The following is a 13,267-nucleotide window of genomic DNA, read 5'->3' on the forward strand; positions in this document are numbered from 1 at the left end:
AAAATTTAAATATCACCACACAATTTCCTAACACAGACAAATTAAAGCCAACCAACTGGAGGCAATTTCTGGCTACATGTTCAGTAAAAATCATAGAATCACTCACTTGGAAAGGACTTACTGAATCATCGAGTCCAACCATTCCTAACAATCCCTTGAACCATGCCCCACAGCACCTCATCCACCCATCCTTTAAACACCTCAAGGGAAGGTGACTCGACCCCCTCCCTGGGCAGCTGTTCCAGTGCCCGATGACTCTTTCTGTGAAAATTTTTTTCCTGATGTCCAGCCTGAACCTCCCCTGGCAGAGCTTCAGGCCATTCCCCCTTGTCCTGTCCCCTGTCACTTGGGAGAAGAGCCCAGCTCCCTCCTCTTCACAACCTCCTTTCAGGTAGTTGTAGAGAGCAATAAGGTCTCCCCTCAGCCTCCTCTTCTCCAGGCTAAACAGCCCCAGCTCTCTCAGCTGTTCCTCGTAAGGCTTGTTCTCCAGCCCCCTCACCAGCTTCGTTGCTCTTCTCTGGACACACTCCAGAGCCTCAACATCCTTCTTGTGGTGAGGGACCCAGAACTCAACACAGTATTCGAGGTGCAGTCTCACCAGAGCCGAGTACAGAGGGAGAATAACCTCCCTGCTTCTCACACCAGTCACAACGCATCTTAAGTTTCAGATTTAGCCTGAGACATGACAATGTCTCCTCGTTCCAGTGAGCTGTGTTCTAGGTTGGCAGTACTCTTAACACTATTATTAACCTCAGGTTTGATTTTCATAGCCTCTGCTGTGTCCTCTATACCGGAATCAATTCCATGTTCTGAATCATCAGAATTAAAAGGGGCTAATGCTGCGGACACTGGGAATTATGGACTAACCAAAGAGCCATGTACCATGGGCTATCGGGATAGCAATAAACGGCACTCCACACAGCAACACACAGGCATGTTTTACAAGTACCTGAGTTACCTTCTATAACCAAGTGAATCTGCTCTGATCATACGCAAGACTTTCCCATTAACCACTCAGAGTACTTTTACATTTAATGATTAGATGCCCTTTAGTGAATCAGAGATCGATATTCAGTATCGGATATCAGATGCTAATTTCAGATGAACAGATGTTTTGATGGAACTATTTACTTCCTTTCTAATACTGCAACAAACTGCACTCCATAAATCTCAGCAAAGAGAATCTGGATATAATTCCTGGGTGTAGCATCTCCTAAGCAAACCTTTACTGCCCGGCCAAGGACTCACAAGGGGAAAACTACATTCTTGCAGTGAAGGTTTCAATTACATTGATCCAGAGGTGTCTCTGATGTTATCTAAAGGTCTCTTCTTGCATAACTCTGAAACCATGCTATCAGCATGCTCATGAGAAAGTGTAGTACAGCTACCACAGAGTTCTTCCCTCCTCACTCCTCAACCACCTGTATCTGCTCCCAGTGTCCATTCACTGGAACAGGCTGCCCAGGGAGGTGGTTGAGTCCCCATCTCTGGAGTTATTTAAAAGACAGGTGGATGAGGTGCTCAGGAATACGGTTTAGTGGCAGACAGGAATGGTTGGACTCGATGATCCAAGAGGTCTTTTCCAACCTGGTGATTCTATAGTGCACTTCTGTACTACAGGAATAAACTCAAGGATTAATTCAGCACTGAGGTCTGTGCCCAATGGCCAGTTTATACGGACCCACCCATCTCCCAGAGAGTCTGTCAGTCCCCAGAATGTCAAGTTGAACGTACAGGGCTCTTCAAGGAGTCTGTGCACCCAGATGACTTTGGGGCATTCTTTAACTAAAATGAGCAAACAGACAAGTCTAGGGAAAAAAATCATTCCCAGCAGGTACAAAATGAATAGTCTAACAAATAGTGACTAGAGAAAGATGCATAGACTCCTGCAAAACTCATCGTAGCAGCCATCTGGCTGCTTGCTCATACAGCACACAATGAATTCTCATATTTTAGAGGATGACCAAAAGCCCTGGTAGTATTGCACAATGCAGGTGTTCAGTCTCTGTAGGAGATCTTGCTGTCACAAGAATCTCAGAGAAGTCAAGGAAAAGCAGCGCATGTTTTGTACATTTCGTGTAAGCTGACAAGATGGCACAAATGTATTTCTGATTCCAGAAACAGTACTGCTGTACTCCACAGCGAAGTGAACCATCTTCCTACACTGGTCATGACATTGAAGTGATGTGATGTCCTGAATAACCTTTAAACAAACATGGTTTCCACCTACAACTCATCTTTAACGTAATAGGCAAGATGTGAAAGGAGGATGGAAAGAAAGTAAGTTATCAGTTATCATTGTTACAATCCTATATAATCACTCGCCATCTCCAGCTGCTGATCAGACTTCGTGTCTCACAAGATTTGGTGCCTGTCAGGGACTTGGATCTGGGACAGTGCACAGCAAAGGTGCTGAGGCTCGGCCTTGGACTGTCACCACTTGCTGCTCACACCCCTGGACACCAAACACACTGCATATCCAGAGTGGATACAAGGCTCTGGGGGCCGGGCTGAAACATCCATTCAGTTTCCTGGTTTCGTGCTGAGGAAAATATAAGCCTGAAAGCAAAAGGAAGGCTGTGGAAAGTGTGAGAACAGCTCAACAGGACAGGGAATCAACTAACAAAGGACACTGAGGAGACTAAGGTAGTCAATCATTTTGCCTCAAGTTTTGCTATTCAGGTCTGCACTTTGGCCTTGCTGTTCCCTTGAGGCAGAGCTGGGCAGGAAAAGGCCATGAAGCTGCACAACAGATGAGGTGCGGAGCCACTCACGTTAGCATCCATGGTACCAAATAAGACAAAGTCACAGGTGCAGGTGGAGATCACGGGTGTCATTGCAAGACCAGTACCAACTCTGAAAGGTCACGGCCACTGGAGGATTGAAGAAACCACCATACTCATTTCCAAAAGCAAAGGGAAGAGACGCTGGGGAACTACAGGGTAGTCAGCATAACCTATCTCCAGGAAGACAATGAGGAACATTCTCCTGGAAACCACATCCAGGCACCTGATCAGCAAAACAGCCAGGCTTGGAAGGTTTGTGACCAACTGTACAAAACCCAACAGGCTTCTGTCTCCTAGTAGCATTTCTCAGGACTCAACACTGAGCTGACACTTCTAATGTCTTTACTAACTGTCTGAATAACAGGACCAAGAGTGTTCTCTATCCATCCACAACACCTACAGATTCTGGAGAGCAGCTGACACCGGAAGGCAGGGCTGCTGTTCAGAAGGACATCCGTTAGGCTGCAGAATGTCACCGAGTCATGGAAGTTCAGCCCAGGCAAATGCAGTGTGCTGCACCCAGCCCAATCCCAAGGACCCGCAGAGGCCGGTGACTGGCTGGTGAGGCTCCAGTTTGGCACACCAGGCCTCGAGGGTGAGCGATTCAAGTCAGGTCAGCAGTGAGCCCTCACTGCAAACAAGGCAAACTACGCTGAACATTTTCAAAGAGGGCATAATCAGGAAGATGGTGAAGTATTTATTGCCCTCCGTTTGGTACTTTTGAGACCTCACTGGAGTTACAGCACGCAGTCTGTGGCACAGCCGTCCTGTACAACACATTGCCACAGACAAGCAAGAGCAGCAAAAGGCCCCTACAGGGCTGATATGATCTTAGAGAGGGTGTAGAGAGGGATTTAGAGCAGCCTTAATCTTTGCTGTACTCCCTAGCAGGCAGCTGGAGCTCAACTTTTTCTTTGTGTCTAGTGAACAATTAAACAGACAAGTCACATAAAGGGAAAAGCTGTACAAGGTGTGTGGGAAAAGCAAATCAGCACTGAAATATCTTCACTTGGAAAAGACCATCCAAATTTTGTGCAACGTCCATTCTTATAGACATTTAAATTTGCTGGGGTAGGACCCAAAGCAACCTGATTCAAGACAGCCCATGCTCTGAGAGAAGAGGTGTATGGGATAACTTGAGTGACCTCATTGCTCTCCCACAACAGCCACAGGCAGAGGGCTGCATATTCCATGCATTTACTGGACACACTGAAAGCATACTTAGTGGGAGTCAGTGCTTCTGCCCTACACTACTTCTCCGACTGCAAGAACAAAACCAAACGAACATCAGAATTGAGTGAAAAAGCACACATTAGGAGTTCTTTCCACATGCACAGCTGTAGTGTAGGCTTCCACTTTTTACGGAGCACCAAAGTTAAAAGCCTCATTGCTGAATGTAACAATTAAGCAGTTTTGCTAACCACACCATCTTCCTAACTGTACTCAAGATTTTCTGTAAATATTGCCTCAATGGAGATTTTATTTTTAGATAACACTGTAATTGTGTTCCAGCTTATAGCTTCTAGCATGCTTGCTAAATAAAATCAATTATCAAAGAGTAGGCTACCTCTAAAAGTGATTATAAAGGAAGTAAAACTAGCAAGTTAGCTATCAGCGAGACGACCTCAAAAATCAGTTGTAGGTATCAGTAGAAGAGCTGGCGCTAATTTACAGATAAAAAGGCAGCCAAGTGTGACTGCTTACAATGACTGATTTCTGTCCTTGGCTCTGAAATGCTACTCACAAAGGAAAAAATATATTTTGGAGAGTTGCAGTTGCATCTTCAAGATGGAAGTAACTCTGTACGTCCTTAACCAGAGCTCAAACAGCTCTTAACTAACAGCACTGAGAGAAAAATCCATGAGCTACAAGACACAAAGGTTTCAGGCTGAAGACATCACTTAAGCAATCTTAATGCTCACACTGCTGCTCCTCCTTTCACGTCTTTCCTTCCTGTGCAAGCTGGATCAGGAAACCAAATTCAGCAGAAAGAGCCTCAGAGGAGGAGTAGGGGGTTTCTTGGTTTGTTTTGAAAAATTAAACATGATCGATCCCCCACTTCACACACGGTTTAGCTGGCATGCCAGGAGAACCAGGCAGGGGAATGACAGACTTTATTCTTAGGTCAGTGCTTAGACTATCGCCTCAGGACAGTTTTAACAATGTCAGTGGGTAACAAACTGCTCTAAATCTGTATCGATGAAGTATACAACCACAGCCCCGAGGTCCTGTAAGCGGCAGTTATGATCATATAGGAAGTATATGTTTACCATTTTATCCTCAGACCTGGGTGATTAAGAAAACAATGAGGGCTGTGTAGGTAGAATGGATACTGTATGTTGTCCACAAAATAAACACAAGCCCACGCTGACAACCTCTACCTTTCTCAACTGTACAGCACCATGCATCAAGCCTTTTCAATACAACAGGTTGCCAGAGCATCCATTGCTCATCCCCCTCACATACACAGACACTACAGCTTTAACCTGTATCAATCTCAAGAGTAGATCATAGATCAGGTTAAAGACAAAGTCCAAAAAGCAATCAGAATTTAACAGCCTGTGCTGTGAATTTCACCTGGAAGACTGAACTCCATGAGCTTTACTGGGCTACAACACCGTGCAAAGGCATTCAGCACACAGGTTCTGCCTCAGAAAGAGGTGGGAAGACCAGCAAAGTCCTTCCAATCAGTCTGTATCAAATAAAGGCAAGAAGTGCCAGGTTCCTCATAGTTGTGACTTAGAAGAAGAGAAAGGACATCAAATCTGTTAAACAGAATGCTTTCTTGAAGAAAAACAACAGCTGAATCAGAAGAGTTCTCGTTATCAGAAGACCTTGAGTAATCAGCCTGCATTTCCTTTGAGGTTTATGGATTTTTTTTTTCCTGTTTTTAGGTTCCAATTCCTCACAGAGAGCTTCCAAGCATTAATAATGAATAAAAATCTAACAATTCTACTGCAAGCGGTGAGCATCTGAATAAAAGCATTCAATTCTGACATTCCCAGCTCTTACTGTTAAGAAACAGCTTAACAGCCACAAGACAAAGAATCACCTCTTAAGTTATTCAAATGTACTGCAGCACTGCAAGAAACATGGCTTTAGGAAGCCAACAGAGAGCTCTCAATACATATTCCACATAGCGGTAGGCAGGGTATCCATACTGAAACACCAAAGATGGAATTCACCAACACACCTCGCGTAAGTCATGAACTGATAATAACACAGTCCACTTCTACTCTAGATGGTGAGCTGAACCATTACTGGCTCACGAATTCATTACTGGCCCTGCTGAAGAATATAAGACTAACAGCGATGGAAATATTTACAAAAATCTATGAATACCCAAAAAGCGTTTGAAGAAATCTAATGCACAACTTAAGTACGTAGATCTCATTAGTTAAGAAAACATCGTAAACGGGTCCTGCTGCGAGGGACACAAAGCATTTCATTCTAGATCAAGTCAAGAATGGATAATATGAGCACAACATATGGACAAAGTTAGAGAGTCCTTGGAACAGCTTACTCAGGATACCAGGATTTTTCAGTCCTGGCAATTTAAAATGATCTGTAAGTACTACGGTGTCACAAAATTTTCTGGGTTTACGCCCAACCTTAATACATAACTTCTCTACAGAAAGCATTCATGCTCTCCATAAGGCTTAAAGGGAATCCTGTTCTGCAATCCATATTCAATTCCCATGACAACACATCTCTGCTCCCACTAAAGCCATCCTTGAATGCACTGTTTTATCATCCTCAACCGGACAGATCATACCCATCTCCATCAAGTTCCTCCCCCGATTAATTCCGTTTATGTGCATAAAGTGCCCAGTTGTAATTCTGCCTTAACCCTTTCACTCCTATTTCACCACACTTCCCCACCTGTGTCCACATCCTTTTGCCTGTTGCCATGGTATAAATCCCATGCTGAGACTCCTGTCATACAATCTCACAACTCGTTTTCATTTTGCACAGGCTATCTCTGCTTCTGCTTAGAGATAAGGAAAAAGTGTACTCATGGGGAACTGCAGGGCATAACTACTGTTATTTAGGACAAAAGAACAAACGGGTTCAGACACCAGATAAAGCTTTTGATAGCATTTTTTATACAAGCTGTACAGCAGCGACACTCCATTTTCAGCTTTAGAACAGACCCTACACCTTGCTGCTTTGAAATGCAAGCCCTTACCTTTTTCCATTCCTGGAATGAAAATTTCTTTGACGTTTCCCCTGACACTCACTGTCTGTGCAGACTCTTACAGAGCAACAAATACCGCTGACAGATCTGAAAAACACCTCTGTCCCGAGTGTGCTGCAAACATCAGTTACATTTGGAGTAATACTCTTCATCAGCCACATTCTCTCTTTTTGTTAGAAAACGAACAAGCATATTTACACCCGTTAGGCTGAAACATGTTAACACAGAACGCTGCAGTGCTTTGCTGCAGGATTTCTCTGGAGATCGGGACATTAATGTGGTCACAGGGTTTAAAACTACCATTTCATGAGAGCCCATAAGCGATTCCTGTCTGGAGGTCTGTATCGCCATCTGTATGACTGCACACTCCTTCTCTGTTACTCCCTTCCCCTCCGATGATGTCTTCCTACTGTATTCTAGGGTATGGTACAAACATTCTCATCTTCATGCAGAAGTGCTATTTCAAAACCTCATTAGAAGCACCTCTGTAAAAGCCCACAAAACTCTTTAAAAAGGTTTCAGAGTGCTACCATGTTTAATAAGCTTTGCCCAAATCTTTTACTATTTGAACTATGAGGAGCTAAACTCTGAAACCACAGATTCAAACAGTCAGTATAAGAGCCAAGTATACTGCTACAACTGGCAGAAGCATATCTTGAATCGTCCCTTAACAATAAAAGGTGACACGAGAGATCTGGCCTTGGTTCACCCTTCTGCCCCTGGGATTCAATAGCTTCCTTCCACCATATTCAGCCTGAAGAATGTCATCTGACTAAAAACTTGCTCTGTACGAACAGCCGTATCAAAACTCAGCTGCTTCAGGAACCTAGAAACGCACATGCTTGTTACATCACAGAAATTATTCTCCTTGGCAACAAGAATTCTTCTTGCAGATCCCTCGGTTACATGCCAGTCCTTCCTAGAGCTGCGTTTACCTTTCCTGTAAGAGGAAAAAGCCTGCATGTACCCTCCCATGCTCTGAATTGGCGCAAATATCTTGTTTCGGGTCTAAGTCACCTCCGTTACAAACTCATTTTAGAGTATGATGTGCTCATAAGGCTTAAGGGAGACATATCGCCATGTTCCAGTATTTAAAGGGTGGCTACAAAGAAGATGGAGACTCTCTTTTTACAAGAAGTCACATGGAAAAGACAAGGGGTAATGGGTACAAGTTATTCCCAGGGACAATCCTATTGGGCACAAGAGGAAAATTTTTCACAATGACAGAAACTGGCCATTGCAATAATCTCCCCATGGAAGTGGTAAATTCCCCAACACTGAGCACTTCTAAGATTTGGCTGCACAGGGTGCTGGGCCATCATGTCTAGACCGCACTTTTGTCAAGAAAGGTTGGACCAGATGGTCCTTCATGTCCCTTCCAACCTGGCATCCTATGATTCTGTGAATCACTCCTCTTTATCCAATAAGGACTGGATTAGCGAATGTAAGAGCTACCTCAGAAACAGTAACTTCCAGCTTCTTCCATCAACCCTATCACAAAAGGTGAAACTGTGGCTGACAACCCTAATTTGTGGCATCCCCACAAACGAATGGGCTAGGAGCAGAGACCCAGCACCTCTGCCACACCACAGCTAAATACTGTGTGCAACAGATGGCATAGCTAGGCGTTGTCAAAATAAACTGATATACCCTATAATTTGGGTCTGAGTGCTGCGACACACGCTATGATCAGCCAGAGTCACTAAGTTAGAAGGCTTACACACCAGCACTCCAAATAAAGGACAAATCTTTGACATCACTAAGAACACAGGATTTAAAGTGCACCTACTGCACTTCTTTCTACCACCAAGTACATGCCACGCTCAACTGTTCTTAGGGTTTCCACGACAGTAAGTATTCTATGGTATTTCAGGAACAGGAGGTCTGTCCACACCTGAAATCACCAGTCACAGACCACCTCAGTCCCTTCCACTCCTAGCAGAAATACAAAGCTAAACTGAGAGAAACAGATGAGTATAAAGTGCCAGGTTTATTCACCTTCAGTCTGCTGAGGAGTTTCTACACCTGCAATTTCCCTGACTGCAGGTGAAACAGAAGTAGAAGCTCTTTCAGAACCTATAACCCTGGTGTCTTCAGTTGCCAGCGAGCCTCAGGGACTGAAGAAATCCCCAGGCATAAGGGTGTAAGGTCTAAGTTCACATCCTCCCAACTACTTCCTGCTAAGATTTCAACGAGATCTTAACCAAGGAATTTTTTGCTGCGAGGGTAGGGGGGCACTGGCACAGGTTGCCCCATCTCTGGAGGTGTTCAAGGTGAGGTTGTATGAGGCTTTGAGCAACTTGATGCAGGGGAAGGTGTCCCTGCCTGTGGCAGGGGGCTTGGAATGAGTCCCTTCCAGCCCAATCCATTCGATGATCCAGTAATTTATAACTGACACTAGCTTCCAAATTCAACAGTTGCAGTTAAAGCCAGAACAGCCAATAACAGTAACACATCAGTCCCTGGTCCAGGAAAGGTCTAACAGTACAAACATAGCAAGACTGCCCTTCTTGTCTTTCAGCATTATGAGGAGCACAAGTCCTTGCAGACAGCTAGGTACTACCGTGAGACTAAAACCTCGAAAATATCTCTTCTTTCCCCATAGTCTACAGCAGACATCTTCATTTGAGCGTAGGAATAGCAGTAACGTGAGCTTGTTTCAACACCATCTCAGAAGAAACACTTCTGGGAAGCACTTGGACTACAAACCTGTCCCACTGTTATCATCCCTCTCACATCAGGTATGGCTACCGACTTGTCACTCAGATCTCCACAAAGGCATTTCTTCAAGCTAACACTTTAGATCCATTGCTTTCCTCCACCTAACTCAGTCTGTCCTTCACACAAACCATTCAACAGACCAAATCTGCTGCAGCTCTCTTGCTGCAGCTGCCATTGATGGCGTAGTTATAAATCTGTTATTTGGCCTCAGGCTGCCAAAACTGTTGTGACATCAGTCTTCGGCTGCTCAGAAATTCTTGCTGCCTAAAGAACAGCAGTGCAGGACAGGTAGAATTCAGGGGAAGGGTGGAAGAGGAGGAGTACAACAGCAGTAAACTGGAAAAAAAAGCAATTCTGAACACTTACCTGTATGGATTGATGGAATCCTAACCACACGTCAGACGGCAATTCACTTTCAGGAATTGAAAGCAGTAGCTCAAAACAACTCCTGGAAAAGTAAGAGGCAAGTAAGCAAGCTACCGGAGCACATTCTGTTGTTACGTTAAATAACATTTGTGGCACATATGACCCAGCACTCAAACAAGCAATTAAAGAGTGCTCCTTGTTACTATGTACAAGCTTGCTAGGATAAGTTTACAGCTACTCTCATAATCCAAGATAAGTCTGCTCCATGTTGCTTAGGAATACCGCATTACAGATCTTCTGCTTCTCCTCTCACAAAGGAATCTTAATACCTATGTGAATAAAACTCATCTAACCCGAGCATGGCCCCTGCCCAGACTGAGAATAAAAGCCAGCATCACCTAACAGAGTTTCAGCACCGACAGATCTAAGAAAATAAAACTAAAGCAAAATAGCTTGATGGATGACACATCAGCACAGAAATGGACCTAGAGAACAGATCCCTAACAGCACCCTAAAACCAAAGAGTGGAAAGCAAGCAGTGTCCAGAGGTGCAGCAGCACAGAAACAGACCCACCGAATGGATTCCTAGAAACATCTTATGAGTCTCTGGTGGCATGAGGAAGCATTCAAATACCCACGAAGCAAACTGCAACAAACCCATGGGCTTACCAAACCAAAACCCCACCCGCACCAATACACGTATCAAAAGTGCTCAGCCTGAAATCAGAGTTCAACAGACCACGTTGTGTTATGACCAGTTCGTTAGCTCAGGGTGCTGCTCTATTTGTGTAGCTCAGTTATCTGCAGAACACAAGCAGAGAACATCCCCTTATTTCTTCATTGAGCCAAGCTCCTGCTTAAAAATAGGACATCAGTCACCTGGTCTTGATTTTATACCCAGGAAAGTTTGTCACAGCCCATTTCCAGCTGTGCCCACGATGAATACCAGTAATTTGAGTCAGCCCTATCACAGTGGCATATGAACTTCTGCTGTGTATCAGGTTTTCAAAATTAAAATTCAGGGAAGTGGGCAGGGTTCAGAAAGTTTTAACATCTCTGAAATATCCAGCAAATTTGATTCTCAAATTTGAGACCTATACATTGCACACATAGGTTCAGATCCTCAAAACAGAAGCGGGGGAAAACCTATCTGATAATAACTCACTTAGACCATCAGGTCAATGCCTCCCCTTTTCAAAAACGAAAAAGGAAACAACTGTGTGTATTTACCACATCTGTCTCATTTCAGGGAAAGTCTTGGAGAATTGTTGCTTTCTGGGAGCAAGAGCAATGGCAGGACTACTGCTTAGATTGTTCTCAAATAGGAGCAATCTAACCTTGCACAAGACACACCAATTACCTGATTCCCAACTGAACTGCTGCACAGAACAGTGTGACCTAATCAAAATAAATGTGTTAACAATGACACTCAGTCTAGAGATTCACAAGAGTTACACACAGCAAAAAATGTTCTCATAAATAGTGATAACATAAAGAAAGAACACTGGTCTAAGAATCCACATGTAGTAAAAGTGCTGAGTAACTGCTACCAGCTACACCTATATTGTTACATCATTCCAAATCACGCTATTTTTAATTCAAAACCTCCTCTTCCAAATATCAAATAGAAGAATGACAGGACAACACATTCAGTCTCACCACAAACAGAAGAGCTGAGCTTAGGGGGTAAGAAAGAGATAACCATAAAGCAAACAGGAATTTCAGAACTCCTTAGTACGCAAAGAGAATTACTTTCCTTCCTCTCTTTCTTATGACTTTTGATAAACAGATTGAACAGGTACCTGTGCAATGCCATGACTAACCAGTTTTTAGCCAAATTCAGCAGTCATTTACACAAACGAGATCAAATGGCCAAACACTGAATTAACATCTGGCCATTCTTTTCACATTTCAGAAGTTCGTCCTCGCTACCCAATCCTGTTCCTTTAAACTTTTAGATCTGCAGAAGCATTAAATGCTTCTTTCAGACAGACAGAAAATACTATGCCCTTGAAAAAGCAGGAAACAGGATCACTAGATCTGCCAACTGCCAGAAGACTCACTATTGTAAAGTCATCAAGACCGCATTTCCCCTTGTTCCAAAGCCTGACACTACAAGTTAAGCCACAAGCCCAGGGGTCCAGACCCAGGCAGCTGCCACCAGACTGTGAAAAACAGCTTTAAGAAGTCTCGCAGGAGCTGAGCTTTCTTAACATACGGGGAGAGGGAATCCCCAGCTCTGCGTCCAGTGTTCATGCACGTAACTCAGAGACTCTTTCCATAAAATACAACATTTGTAAATGCCAGGTCAGTGTGCTTTTGGAACAGCCTTTTGCTGCGCTCCTCATTTTCAGCCTTAAAGTCAATCAGTCCTGTCTTAATTCCTGGAAATACTTTGTGTAGAATATTAGCTTTTAATATATAATATATTGGTTATATAAAATATCAGGTTTGAACAAAATAGCAACACAAGGTTTAACAAATCACTTTTCTGTACTTAATGCTTAAGGTGCTACTTGGATAGTGGAAAAAGAATCTGAAATTAGATTTTCAAAGCATTATGTACACAGAGTGAGATGGACTATGAAGACAAGATGGCTGAATTTATGTCAATTTTTGCAAATAAACTTGCTCGAATGCTTCCACTATTAAAAGAATCATTCATGTTAAACACTCAGCTTCAAAATATCTTACAGAAAAAAAAAGTCTCTTAGATTTGCATTTCTTTACTTTGGAAGGAATAACTTGAGGTCAACTCATTATTTGCATACAATCATTCTGTAATCCCTTTGGATCTCATTTGTTACTATCGTAAGACAGAAACTTCTCAAAAGGAAATTTTAAAAGCATTCCAAATCATGTTCCTCTTTAGACTGTACTAGAAAACTTATCCTAAGCTTCTTAGGCTGAAAAAGATAAATAAATATACACGGGATGATCAGCAGGAATAGTTCATCTGTTGCCAGGAATTATCCTGCATCTGTGAACAGCTGAGTCAGCTCTCAAGGATGGATAGCAGTGAGGAAAACGCAAGGTCATGAATCAACTCACAACAGTTTATTAGGTTGAGACAAAGCAGCAAACTCTTCCATGCGTCTCCTCACAGAAGTGGTAAAGAAAGCAAGCACACCTTTCCTGGAAGCAGGACTGTTTGACTCAGAAGGAGCAACCCACAGGCGAGATAGAGCACCGGAAG

General features: G+C 43.4%; 1 protein-coding gene across 2 annotated transcripts in view; it reads right to left on the reverse strand.

The window, feature by feature from the left end:
- Window positions 1–13,267, reverse strand: part of RLF (RLF zinc finger) — a 45,671-nt gene that overhangs the window by 24,126 nt on the left and 8,278 nt on the right. Inside the window, exon 3 of one of the 2 annotated variants that reach the window (XM_054086498.1) lies at window positions 10,072–10,153. The exons of the other annotated variant lie outside the window; for it this stretch is intronic. Coding sequence (XP_053942473.1) covers window positions 10,072–10,153 — 82 coding nt within the window. The remainder of the gene's footprint in view (window positions 1–10,071; window positions 10,154–13,267) is intronic. 2 annotated transcript variants of the gene reach the window in all.

Source organism: Cuculus canorus, chromosome 22 (genome assembly GCF_017976375.1).
Source record: "Cuculus canorus isolate bCucCan1 chromosome 22, bCucCan1.pri, whole genome shotgun sequence".
NCBI classification, from domain to species: domain Eukaryota; kingdom Metazoa; phylum Chordata; class Aves; order Cuculiformes; family Cuculidae; genus Cuculus; species Cuculus canorus.